The sequence below is a fragment of the Echeneis naucrates genome, chromosome 13 (assembly GCF_900963305.1).
Source record: "Echeneis naucrates chromosome 13, fEcheNa1.1, whole genome shotgun sequence".
Classification (NCBI taxonomy): Eukaryota; Metazoa; Chordata; class Actinopteri; order Carangiformes; family Echeneidae; genus Echeneis; species Echeneis naucrates.
The window spans coordinates 25,393,777-25,407,898 of record NC_042523.1 but is presented as its reverse complement, the minus strand read 5'-3'; the positions used below and the strand labels follow the sequence as shown (position 1 = coordinate 25,407,898).

The following is a 14,122-nucleotide window of genomic DNA, read 5'->3' as shown; positions in this document are numbered from 1 at the left end:
CTTGGGGGTGAAAGGTCAAATTGTGGCTCAACTAATCTTTCCCACCTCTCTGTGTCTTTCTGTTGCAGGAGTGAGTGATGATGGGATGGATGTGAATATGGGCCGATGGGAAGGCATGCGAGCCCCTCTCCTCGGCCTGTTGCTGCCACTGCTGCTCCTGAATCCTCCACCGTGCTGTAGCCTGAACACCCTGGGTCCCCTTCAGGATGGCCCCTCCTTTGGTTTCACCCAGGTTGTGTACCACGCCACCGTTCATGAAAACTCAGCAGCACGCACCTACGCCAACAGTAAAGTTAAAATGGGTGTCCACCTGGTTCAGCGCGCCTGGGAAGTTCGTTACAGGATCACTTCAGGTGATGACGAAGGGCTTTTCAAGGCGGAGGAATATGTGCTTGGGGATTTCTGCTTCTTACGCATAAGGACTAAAGGTGGAAACGCTGCCATCTTGAACCGAGAAATCCAGGATAATTATGTGTTGACAGTGAAAGCTTCTGTCAAGGGGGAAGCCATCCTTGAGGCCTGGACTAAAGTCAGCATACAGGTGTTGGACATGAATGACCTACGACCATTGTTCTCACCCACCACATACTCTGTCACCATCGCAGAGAGCACACCTCTCAGGACTAGCATAGCACAAGTTACCGCCACAGATGCAGATATTGGCTCAAACGGGGAGTTTTACTATTTCTTCAAGGAGAAGATGGAGCTATTTGCAGTGCACCCGACTAGTGGAGTGGTTTCCCTCAGTGGGAAGCTCAATGTTGATGAGCAGAACCGCTATGATTTAGAAATCCTGGCAGTGGACCGCGGCATGAAGCTGTATGGAAATAATGGGGTCAGCAGCACAGCCAAGCTCTTTGTCCACGTGGAGCGTATGAATGAGCATGCCCCTGTAATGAGCGTGGTCACCCATAGCCCCTCATGGCTCGATAAAAATCCTGTGTATGTGATGGTAACTGTTGAAGACCACGATGAGGGTTTGAATGGAGAAATCGACTCTGTGGTCATTGTTGGTGGAGACCCCTCAGAGCAGTTTGTTGTAGAGAGATCTGAAGAGAGCGTGTTCTCCATAAAGGCCTCTGGCTCAGTAAACTGGGAGAACTACCCTTATGGCTGTAACCTCACTTTGCAGGCTAAAGACAGAGGAACCCCTCAGAAGTTCTCTGCTGTCAAAGTTGTCCACGTCATGGTAAGGACGCAGCAGACAGGGGAAGTGAACTTTGAGCAGGAAGTGTATGAAGTGAGTCTGAACGAAATCTCACCACCAGGAACAATAGTTGAGGCTGTTAAAATCAAACCAGAGCCTGATGATGCTGAGTATATCCTGGCACCTTCTGCTGATTCAGCTTTTTTTCAAATGAACACCGTAACAGGTGTCATCTCCACCACCTGCTGGTTCACTCAGGTGACCCAGGATGTCTTTAACCTGGAGGTGCTGGAAATAGACAGTGAGCTCAAAGTGAAATTGCGGGTGACCATTGAGGATGCCAATGACAACACACCAACATTTGCTCAGTCCTCCTACGAGTTCTTTGTGAATGAAAGTGTTCCGGTTGGGACCAATGTGCTCACAGTTTCTGCAGTGGACAAGGATAAAGGTGAAAATGGATACATAACCTACAGCATCTCCAGTCTGCAGCCTTTACCATTCCGGATCAACCAGTTCTCTGGTATGATCAGCATCACAAAGGAGCTGGACTTTGAATCCTCACCTGAGAGCTTTGTGTTTGTTGTCAGAGCATCTGACTGGGGGTCTCCTTACAGACGGGAGAGCGAGGTAAACGTGACCATCCACCTGGAAAATGTAAATGACAACCAACCGCTGTTTGAGAAGGTGTCATGCCAGGGTGTGATTTCTAGGGATTTTCCGGTGGATGAACCAATTACCACCATGTCCGCAATTGATATAGATGAATTAGAACTAGTGAAATATAAGATCATTTCAGGGAATGAATGGGGCTACTTTGATCTTAACCCGGATTCAGGGGTTCTTGCACTGCGACACTCCCTTGCAACAGCCAATCCAAAGAATGGTGTCTTCAGCCTCAAAATAACTGCCACAGATGGTGAGAACTTTTCCGACCCTATGTTTGTGAACATCACAGTTGTTCATGGGAAATCACCTCCCAAAGGTTTCAACTGTAAAGAAACCAGAGTAGCCCAAAAGTTAGCTGAGAAATTACTGAAAAAGTCCAAAGCCAGCAGCAAGCCCAAAATCGAGGAAGGTTTCATTGACCTGTTCTCTGTCAATCGGCAGACGCCTCAATTTGACAGAGCTTTTCCCACAGATATCTCTGTGAGAGAGGACCTGAAGGTGGGCTCCAGTGTTTTCAAGGTGAATGCCTACGATGGTGACACCGGTTTCAATGGTCAGGTCCTTTATGCTATTTCAGATGGAAACACAGACAGCTGTTTTACCATTGACATAGAAACTGGCCTCATTAGTGTCTTCCTGCCCCTGGACAGAGAAAAAAGGGATCGTTATCTCCTCAATCTCACGATCTATGACCTCGGTCTGCCTCAGAAAACCTCCTGGCGATTGTTAACTGTGTATGTAGAAGATGCTAATGATAACTCACCACAGTTTCTACAGGAAGGAGGCTATCAGATCATAATTCCTGAAAACACAGCCATAGGTACAGACGTGATTCAGATTGCAGCCTCTGACAAAGATCTTGGATCTAATGGCGAAGTTCTGTATTCTGTTCTGACCAGCATCACTCAGTTCAGCATCAACTCCACCAACGGAATTGTTTATGTTGCGGGTCAACTAGACAGGGAGTTTGTTTCGACTTTCACTCTGAAGATTGAGGCCCGGGACAGGGCACAGAAAGGTAACCAGAGGTTTTCTGTGGCCACTTTGAAAATCATCCTGGAGGATGTAAATGATTGTCCTCCACTTTTCATCCCCAGTGTTTACAAAGCCAGGGTTCTGGAGGATCTGCCCATAGGAACAGTTGTGGCCTGGTTAGAAACCCAGGACCCAGACTTGGGGTTAGGAGGCCAGGTCAGGTACTCATTAGCCAATGACTACAATGGATGGTTTGAGGTAGACAGGGCCAGCGGCGCGATCCGACTGACAAAAGAGCTGGACTATGAGACCCAGCAGTTCTACAACATCACTGTGAAGGCCAAAGACAAAGGGAGGCCTGTTTCTCTTCTCTCTGTCACATTTGTGGAGGTGGAGGTGGTGGATGTGAACGAGAACCTCTACACTCCATACTTTTCCCACTTTGCCCTGACGGGATTAGTGAAAGAGAATGCCCGGATTGGAACTACCCTACTGCAAGTCACTGCTAACGATGACGACTCTGGCAGAGATGGAGAGATTCAGTACTCCATTCGTGATGGCAGCGGACTCGGACGATTCGCCATTGACGAAGACACAGGTAAGACTTCTTTATTGTTCGATGTGTTTCCTGTTTTGGCTCAATTTGACCGCATTCAGATTAACAACTGCAGATTAAAGAAGGCGGCGCACAGGACCATTTATAGTGTCATATTGGCCCGATCTTTTCATTTGTTGTCGCTCTGGAGAGTGTTTGACATGGACTCTAAAATCCCACTTCAGGTTTCCAGGTTCAGTCTCTGTGTCGTTTGCCTTCAGAGTTTAGACTTCTGCCTACACTCAGGTCATCATGTGTTGGTGTGGAATTTTGAATTTCATCTTGTAGGTCATGTGCCATCATCTGCGCCAATGACATGTTCTTTTGTTGTCGCAGACAGAAACATGTGGTTAAAGGTTAACGAAATAATTTTACAGTCAACATAGAAATGATGAGTTGAGTTCTACTCCAAGAGGTGAATCTCTGCAGGAAGCCCCCCTGAGCCTCTTTAAAAATAAAACATGCTTTTTTTTTAAATAAATAGATGTTGACTGCGACTGTACGAGCTGACGTTCAGGTCAGTTCTGGTTGGGTCGGTTCTCATCAGATTATGGCATCCAGCTGTTGTTGGTTTTTCAGTGAGCAATGATTGTAAAAACTGAAACTACAGCAGATTTAAAAACAAAAATATGTTTGAGATCAGTTTACAAGCAGCACAGAGAGAACAGAGAGCAGCTGAAGTCATCCTTATAGCAGCCCGTTGTGCTGGATTTATTATTTTGCTTCAGGTGGTTTTTACATTAAAGTGCTTCAGAGACAGAAAATGTCAATTTTTACCCTGACAAGGAAAAATTTACATTGTAAAATGAAAACATCTCATTAAACATGTGGATGTTGTTATACCATTTGTGTTATTCTGGGTTGTTTGTTTTTGTAGCTGCAGAGAATGTGAGACACATACACCCTCTACTGTTGTTCAGAAACAAACCTTCGGGTGTGGAGTTAGTTAACTTGAGACACTTTTGTGCCAGTGAGGACACAGCTATGTGTCTGTCAGGACATAAATTCAAATAAAAAACAAGAACAAAAAAATAAATAAATAAAAACAACATGACAACAAAACAACACAATAGCAGGTGGAGGTGGTGAAGGCAGAGAGTCCAGCAGGTTACAGAGACTAGTCCAGGTAAGGGTTTCTAGAAAAGATAGTCTAGTTCCAGGTCTTACATGAGACGGTTCAGATTCATGTTTCCGGGTCCAGGTTTTACAGAGGACGTTGCAGGTCCAGGTGTCAGTCTTCACTCAACAAGAACCTGAGATACTAAACTCCCAGACTACCATCATTACCGCAGAAACAGGACTTTAGACCTGTAGCTGCTGATCCGAATCCCGATTTTTATGGTCACCCATGGAAATTTCATGCAACTCAGGTCCTAGTACTATAGAACCACATGGTCTGAATATCAGTGCCCGGAGACAAAGCCCTGGACATAGACTGAGGTGTGGTCCAGCTTTGTCAGGTCCAGGTGTGTTTGATTTGGGATCAGTTATGACTGGGCTGTGGTGTTCTACACTGTGTGTGTGTAGACTGGAGCTCTTTATTTCAGGTCTCCTTGGTGGTTTTGGCTCTTTGAAGAAAATGTCGAGTCTGTCCTTGTGTGTGTGTGTTGACTAACTGGATTAGTGTGAGAGAACCAGTCCAGATTAAACCCCACCCTTTGTACCTTATTCCTAATTTCAATGTTTATATATATATATATATATTTATTTTTTTTATTATTATTTCTTTATGTCTTTCCCTTAACATGCCAAGAGAGAAACACCAGAGTCAAATTTCTAGTATGTTAACACATACCAGGCAATAAAACAATTTCTGATTTCTGGTGGCTGGTTTTAAGGTTCAGTTTGCAGAGTCCAGACTGGGAGCATTTCTCTTTGGACTGAGACCTTTGAGAATATAAAACCTGGACCTGATTTAGGTTCAAAGACCACTTGGGGGTCTCCCTTTAGACTGTGTGGACCTTTACAGTTTCTGTGATGTTGATCAGGGCTGGATGCTTCAGACCTGGACCAGGTTTTGGGTGGAGCCGCTGGAGTCCTGCTGCATCACTGCAGTGAATGATTTGATTTAGCCACGATGCACCAGAAGAATCAGACAGAAAGACAGAAAGAACAATCACATACATACAGTAACACACTCCAGTCCTGTTGTACAGTGGATCTTGGGAGTCTGGGGGGCTACACAGTGAGTCTCTGGATTGAGCATGTTATCAGGACTTTGTTAATCTCCTGATTCCAAAGTAACCGTCAGACTCACTCAGTCTTGTTTTGATCCCCAGCAGCATCAGGTCTGCAGACACCAGATGCTGGTCAGACACTTTTTAACCCAAATCTCTGTCTCCAAGTCTCAGGTCTGGGGTGGATCAGGTTTCAGATCAAAGCGAAGGTCTGAGTCTTTGTAAAGTCACTGAGGGACCTGAGGAGGAGTCTGTCAGAAGCCCATTCCTGGGGCTGGTCCTGATGCTGGTCTCAGCCAGCTGTTATACCAGTCAGTACCAGCTGACCGGAGCAGTGAGCTCTGATTGGCTGACATTTTTTGGTTATTTTTCAGAAGTCCTCCTACTGACTCCATGTTCATACCTCAGACCAGCACCTGAAGGGACGAGTTCAGGTCCCTGGTCCGTGTGAACTCTGTTTCTCTGGTTCTTCTTCTTCTTGTTGCTGTGAGGAAGTTCACAGGAAGTGACACTAAGATCCTGTCTCTGATTAGCTGAGCTCAGTGCTTTCTCTCTCTCTCCTCCTCCTTCTCCTCCAGGGGTGATCTACACCACTGACATGCTGGACCGCGAGACAAAGGACTCCTATTGGCTAACAGTGTACGCCAGTGATCATGGCGTAGTTCCTCAGTTCGCCACCATTGAGGTGTTCGTCCAGGTGGAGGACGTCAATGATAACGCGCCCCTGACCTCAGAGCCACTGTACCGGCCCTCCATCCCAGAGAACTCCCCTCGAGATGTTTCTGTGATCCAGATTCAGGCCCAGGATCCTGACGCCCCATCCCCCAATGCTGTTGACAGGCTGAACTACCGCATCATCAGCGGAAACCCACAGAACTTCTTCGCTATTAACACCCGAACTGGTGAGTTTGGCCCTTGAACCTTCAGACTGTTTGGACCTTTAAAGTCAGATTCATGACTGATGTGTTTGAGAATCAGACTCAAATTAACTGAATGTGAATGATAGCACAGAGGGATAAGGACAAACAAAGACGGTTTAAACCCTAGGGGGCTTGTTTGTCCTTGTCATCCTGCTGTAGATTCATCTGATTGGCTGGTTGTGTGGCTGGTGCCATTTGAGCCAATCTTCTGAAGTTAACTTGCTTGAGTCCAGGTCTGTCCCGACTTATCCAGATCTGTCTCAAGAATCATTTATACAAACCTGAACATGTGTCAAACATTTCTTACACATATTTGAGAAACTGGGACTTTTATTTTGAAGTAGGTCTGTGGCCATCATTTCTGGGTAGTGACCAAAGCTCTCCCTCTCTCGAAGTTAACTGTCTCTGACGTCCACAGCTAATTACCTTTAGATCAGTGTGTTTAATCTTAAAACTGTTTATCTGTTTTCTGTCTCAGGTCTGATCACAACGACCTCCAGAAAACTGGACCGAGAACAACAGACAGAACATGTTCTGGAGGTGAGTGTGTGTGACCTCAGCCTCTGCGTGGTATTCAGAAGGTCTCAGTCTTGGATCATTTCTCTCTTTTGGTCTTGCAGGTCCTGGTGTCTGATGGTGGTCCCAGTCCCAGACACAGCACAGTCTGGGTGATGGTTCAGGTCCTGGATGAAAATGACAACAAGCCGACGTTCCCAGAGAAAGTTTATCAAGTTAAACTTCCAGAGAGGGAACGCAGGAAGAAGAGCGAGCCGATCTACAGGGTGTTTGCCTATGACCGCGACGACGGGCCCAACGGCGACCTCTCCTACAGCATTGTGGATGGCAACGAGGATGGCAAGTTCTTCATCGACCCCAAGACGGCTGTGGTGTCATCGCGCAAGGCGTTTACGGCAGGGAGCTACGACATCCTGACTGTGTGTACACGAGTTTGTTGTGTGTTTGTGTCAGTGGATGCTGTGTTGACAGCTTTTCACAGTCCGAAGTGTCCTCCTCAGATCAAAGCGACAGATAATGGGCGTCCTCAGAAGTCGTCCACCGCTCGCCTGCACATTGAGTGGATCCGTCGTCCTCCACCGTCGGCTCTACCGCTGCTTTTCGACGAACCGTTTTACAACTTCACTGTCATGGAGAACGACAAGGTGGCTGAGATTGTGGGCGTGGTGTCGCTGCAGCAGAGCTCCGCCCCTTTGTGGTTTGACATTACAGGTAAAACCCGCACACAGGTGAGGGGGCGCCGTCTGGTGCATGGTGTGTGTCCGTGTATATGAGGTGGAGTTCAGGTACTGCGACCTCGCTGCATGTTCTGCTCTGCCCATCTCAGTCACCATGACGACAGCCTCTCCTGATGGCGTCTGGCGACTCGTCCGCTTAGAGGCTCATCCTCAAACTTTGTACCGCTGAAACATTTCGTCTTTAAATTCCATTAATAACTTCACTCTGCTGCTCCTGAAAAGGCTTAACCAGATTAAGTCTCACCGCCGATTAAGCTCCGTTTATTCTGGTTTGAACTCAGATTTAGTAATCCCAATAATCAGTACTGTTGATTTCTATTGAAGTCACTTTTAAAGCCATTCAGAGCCTCATTCACTGACTTTCCCCCCAGGCCTGACGCTCTGAGGCCCAGAGACAGTCAACCCCAAGGACTCAGGTTCCCACAATGCACCATTGCTGTATCCAGCTGGAGATACCTTCTGAATCTTCTCGCCATCATCCATCTCTCTTTTCTCAATCAGTTCATTGATTAATCGATTCTGGGAGAAATATTAAACATTAAGTAGCAGAAGTAGAAACATTTAAAAATATGTTTCTATTTTCAATGGATTCTGCTTTTAAAGATCTATATTTTACATTAAAGGACGTATTTCATGTTAAAGGTCCATATTTTTCACATTTTCTGTTTTATTTAAAGACATTTGAACCAAAAATTGTCTCTGTGAAGTTCAAAAAAGTTATTTATAAAAATAACTTTATAACATTATAAAAAAGATATAAATGTAAAAATTTTAATTTCCTAAAACCTCAGCAGCTGCCTGTCTCTTTTCATCCTGTCCGTCTGTCCTCCTGTCTTCCAGCCTGTCTGTCTGGTTGTCCTCTTGTCCGTCTGTCTGTCTCTCCTCCAGCCTGTCTGTCCTCCCGTCTCACCCTGTCTCTCCTCTCTCTCCTCAATGCTTCACACCTGGAAGGTCCCAGGTCTTTCCGTGAGATGTTCTTTGTTCTTCAGGGCAGGAACTTTTCCTCAGAAGGTATCTCAACATTCACTTCACTCTGTCCTCATTTCGATTCCTTTTTCTTTTCCTTGTTTCCTTTGTTGCTTCATCGTTTGCTTGTGATTTCCTCCCCCATGCTGCTGGTGTGTGTTTGTGTGTGTGTGTGTCTCACATAAATGAACAACTTTGCTGATTGAAATAATAAAATTTGATAAATGACTATCACAACCTCTTCATCTGCTGCCATGGCAACAGCTCCAGTTTCCTGGGTAACAGCTCTGCCAAATGACCTGTACACCTGTACACACACAACCTGTTGAACACTTGAACCCTGAACCTACACAACAATAAATAACCAGCAGCTCCAGGGAATAGGAGAAGACAGAAGCTGCAACAACTACACACACACACAGACAGGAACACAGAGATATTGTGCTGTTCTCATGGTCTGTGCCTGTGTTCCATTGTGTTGCTGTTCTTTTAAATGTTTGTTTGCAGGTGTGTGTCTGTGTGTCCCTTTGATCGCCCTTTCTCTCTCTGAGCAGGAGGAAACACTGACAGTGTGTTTGACGTAGAAAAGTCTGTTGGCACCGTTATCATCTGCAAACAGCTGGATGCCGAACAGCGAAACTTCTACAACCTGACGCTGCAGGTCACCGACGGCAGCAGCACCGCACAAACACAGGTACACACACACACAAACACACACACAAGTACACTCAGGACTACAGGACTCAGCCCTTCTGTCATTGTTCCAGGTTCACATAACAGTGGTGGACAACAATGACAACGCTCCCGTCTTCTCACAGCCAAGTTATGACGTCGCAGTCTCTGAGGACACGCCCCCCGACACACAGGTGGTCCAGGTTCTGGCCTCGGACCGTGACGAGCACCACCGGCTGACCTACTCCTTGCACAGCTCTATCGATCCCAGCAGCCTGCGCCTGTTCCACATCCACCCCACGCTGGGCACTATCTCCACCATCCACCGGCTGGACCACGAGGCCTGCGCCCAGCATGTCCTTACAGTCCTCGTAAGGCGCCGTGTTTACATTAGCATATGAGCTAACAGCTGTTAGCCTTTAACGGCAAAGTCCAGTTGAGCTGAATCAAATCAAATCAAATCAGATTTATTTGTATAACGCCAAATCATAACAAAGTTACATCAAGGCACTTTACATATAGAACAGGTCTAGACCAAACTCTATAAAAAATATTTAGAGACCCAACAGTACAACAGTACTTTTGCTAAAACGATGTCGGACACTGTAGTTTTCTCCGGCCCCCTCCCCAATCGGACCAGTGATGACATGTACAGCCGCATGACGTCATTTAACCGCTGGCTGTCGAGGTGGTGTCCCGAAAACAACGTGGGCTACATAGATAACTGGAAGTCTTTCTGGGGGAGACCTGGTCTAATTAGGAGAGATGGTGTCCATCCCACCGTGGACGGGGCCGTTCTCATTTCTAGGAATATGGCCGATTTTGTTCGAAAGCCAAAACCCTGACAATCCCGAGTCGAGACCAGGAGGCAGAGCCGCAGTTTAACACGCTCCTCTGCGCCTCAGTCAGAGCGGTCACCTGCTGAGAATAGAATAGAGTCTCTGTCTATGTTTAGCTTTATAGAAACTGTGTCTGTCCCCCGACCACCTAAATTTAGAAAAGTTAATAAACTCAAATTAAACAAAAGAGGAGCTAAAAACAAAAATCTAACTGAAATCAAACACACTGCGATCAAATGTGGACTGTTGAACATTCGATCATTATCATCAAAATCTCTACTAGTTAACGATCTCATAGCTGATCACCATATTGATTTATTTTGTATAACTGAAACGTGGCTGCAGCAGGATGAGTATGTTAGCATTAATGAAGCTACACCTCCCCCCCATGTTAACTTTCATATTCCTCGTACCACAGGTCGAGGAGGAGGGGTGGCTGTAATATTTCAGTCAAGCCTATTAATCAACCCCAGACCAAAATCTGGCTGCAGGTCTTTTGAAAGTCTCACTCTTGGTCTTTCCCACTCGGACTGGAAAGGTGAAAAACCAGTTCTGTTAGTTACAGTATACCGTCCACCTGGTCCGTACTCAGAATTCCTATCAGAGTTTTCTGAGTTTATATCAGAGTTAGTACTCAGTACAGATAAAATCATTATCCTGGGAGATTTAAATATACATGTTGATGTAGAAAGCGACAGCCTTAGTTCTGGGTTTCTTTCCCTACTAGACTCAATTGGCTTTTCCCAGCATGTGAATGAACCCACTCACTTCTACAATCATATCCTTGATCTTGGTCTAACTTATGGCATTGAAATTGACAAGCTAACAATTCTTCCCCAAAATTCTCTCCTGACTGACCATTACTTTATTATATTTGAGTTTACTTTAATGGGCTCCACAGCATTGAGGAATAAATTCAGCTATAGAAGATGTTTATCTGAAGCTGCTGTGGCTAAATTTAAAGAGAACATTCGGTCATCATGCCCAACAATGCCATATCTAAATTCAAATGAGGATTTCTCCCATACGCAGGTTGATGACCTTGTGACTAGCACTATGGCCACACTGTGTTCGAATCTCGACAATGCCGCCCCTCTCAAAAAGAAAGTATTCAATCTGAGGAGGCTGGCTTCCTGGTATAATGCCTTAAAGCAGACATCAAGGAAATTAGAAAGAAGCTGGCATTCCAGTAAGTCAGAAGAGTCTCACAGAGCCTGGAAAGACAGCCTAAAAACTAAAAGCTCTCCGCAGTGCTAGAAGTTCATATTACTAAGCACTCATAGAAGAAAACAAGAACAACCCCAGGTTTCTCTTCAGCACTGTAGCCAGGCTGACAGAGAGCCATAGCTCAGTTGAACCAGTGATCCCCTTAGCTCTAAGCAGTGATGATTTTATTAACTTTTTTACAGATAAAATTCTCATGATCAGAGAAAGAATTTATCAGCTCTTGCCTACGTTAGATAAAAATCTCCTACTGAATACAGCAACTCCTGAATCAGCTGCGATGCCACTTTTACATCTGGAATCATTCTCACCTCTGAATCTCTCAGAGCTAGCTTCTATAGTTTCATCATCCAGACCGTCAACCTGTCTATTAGACCCAGTACCAACTAACCTCTTTAAAGAGATCTTTTATGTAATTGAGCCGTTCATTCTAGATTTGATTAATCTGACTTTATTTCTGGTTATGTACCTCAGGCACTTAAGACCGCGGCCATCAAACCCCAGCTTAAAAAGCCTAATTTTGATCCAGATGTTTTGGCAAACTATAGACCCATATCGAACTTTCCATTTATTTCTAAAATCATTGAGAAAGCTGTAGCAAAACAACTACACGAGCATCTGGATGGGAACAGTTTGTTTGAAGAGTTTCAGTCAGGATTTAGAGCCCATCATAGCACAGAAACAGCGCTGGTTAAAGTCTCCAATGACATTCTAATGGCCTCACACGATGGATCAGCCTCCATACTTCTCCTTCTAGATCTTAGTGCTGCATTCGACACCATAGATCATAATATTTTACTACAGAGACTGGAACATGAAATTGGAATTAAAGGAACTGCACTAAGATGGTTCCAATCCTACTTATCAGACAGACATCAGTTTGTTCATGTAAACAACAGCTCCTCCTCAAGCACTGTAGTCAGTCATGGAGTCCCGCAGGGTTCGGTACTTGGACCAATCCTCTTTACGCTTTATCTGCTTCCTCTAAGCAACATTATCAGGAAACACAGCATCAACTTCCACTGCTATGCAGACGATACTCAGCTGTACCTATCAATGAAGCCAAATGAAGTCAGTCAGATAGTCAGACTGCAGGCATGTCTTGAAGACATAAAAGTCTGGATGACTGGAAATTTTTTACTTCTCAACTCTGACAAAACAGAAATTATTGTACTCAGTCCTAAGCACCTCAGAAAAATACTATCTAATCATCTAATCAGTCTGGACGGCATTATTTTGGCTTCCAGCTCCACTGTAAGAAACCTTGGAGTAATTTTTGACCAGGACATGTCCTTTGTCCCTCACATAAAACAAGTTAGTTGGGCAGCTTTCTTCCACCTGAGAAACATTAGGAAAATCAGAAACATCCTTTCTCAGGATGATGCAGAAAAACTAGTCCATGCATTTGTAACTTCTAGACTGGACTACTGTAACTCATTACTATCTGGATGTCCAAACAAATCTCTAAAAGGCCTTCAGTTAATTCAGAACGCTGCTGCATGAATATTAACAGGAACTAGGAAAAGAGATCACATCTCTCCTGTTAGCTGCTCTTCATTGGCTGCCAGTAAAATATAGAGTAGAATTCAAAATCCTTCTGTTAACATATAAAGCTCTTAATGGCCAAGCTCCATCATATCTCAGAGAGCTCATAGTTCCTTACTGTCCTAGCAGGCCACTCCGCTCTCTAGATGGAGGTTTCCTTGTGGTTCCTAGAGTCTCCAAGAGTAAATCTGGAGGCAGATCGTTCAGTTATCAGGCTCCTTTTCTATGGAACCAACTTCCAGTATCGGTCCGGGGGGCGGACTCTTTAGCAATTTTCAAGATCAGGCTTAAATTTTTTTGTATGACAGAGCTGACAGTTAAAAAGTTAAAGTCCTCTACTCTTTAGCTATGCTGCTATAGGCCTAGGCTGCTGGGGGAACATCCCATGTTCCTGTGTCTGGATCAGGACCTTAAAGACTGAAGGTCTCTGAGGAGGTTTTGGTTAAACTGTAAAAGGCTGCAATACATTCAGAGAACGCTCTAACCAAGACATGGCTTGGGTCAGCTCAGGTCCAGTCAGGGGGGTAGTCCCTCTCAGTGGTCAGGGCAGTGCAGGTTTGTGCTGAACTCCTTTACCACACTAACACTGCTAAACCAAGAGATGAACACTGTGAAGATTGTGTGATGCTCCACAGACGTTTGCAAACAAAGTTCCATCTTATCTTATATGAATTCATCATTTAGCCATTTAATTAGCAGTAATTAGAGGTTGCAGCCAAGCCATTTATCTGCCTCCCCACAAGACCAGGGTGCTGCAGACTCATCTGTATTCGATTATCTATTACAGAGTGGACTTTGTGCTCGGATCAGATTTTGCGTTTGTTATAAAATCTTATCACACATCAAGTTTGAGGTTTTGCTCTGAAATGATCCAGTTCATTGATCTGTCTGTGGCTGTTTGTCTTCTTAGGTAAAGGACCAGGAGTTTCCTTACAGGAAGAATTTGGCTCGAGTGCTAATCGAAGTGGAAGACATCAACGACCATGTGCCCATTTTCACCAGTGCCCTGTATGAAGGCCAGGTCTATGAGTCTGCTGCGGTGGGCTCAGCTGTGGTCCAAGTCACTGCCCTGGACAAAGACAAAGGAGAGAATGCAGAGCTGCGTTACTCCATTGAAGCAGGTCGGTTTCTCTGACGACT

At 45.1% G+C, this 14,122-nt stretch overlaps 1 protein-coding gene across 3 annotated transcripts in view; it reads left to right on the top strand.

Annotated features, from left to right (window-relative positions):
• fat3a (FAT atypical cadherin 3a) overlaps nt 1-14,122 on the top strand; it is a 51,012-nt gene that overhangs the window by 17,748 nt on the left and 19,142 nt on the right. For all 3 annotated transcript variants that reach the window (XM_029516866.1, XM_029516865.1, XM_029516864.1), the window contains exons 2-9: nt 69-3,389; nt 6,142-6,465; nt 6,962-7,023; nt 7,104-7,418; nt 7,500-7,710; nt 9,257-9,396; nt 9,470-9,745; nt 13,893-14,103. In XM_029516866.1, coding sequence (XP_029372726.1) covers nt 86-3,389; nt 6,142-6,465; nt 6,962-7,023; nt 7,104-7,418; nt 7,500-7,710; nt 9,257-9,396; nt 9,470-9,745; nt 13,893-14,103 — 4,843 coding nt within the window. In that variant the 5' untranslated portion in view covers nt 69-85. The remainder of the gene's footprint in view (nt 1-68; nt 3,390-6,141; nt 6,466-6,961; nt 7,024-7,103; nt 7,419-7,499; nt 7,711-9,256; nt 9,397-9,469; nt 9,746-13,892; nt 14,104-14,122) is intronic.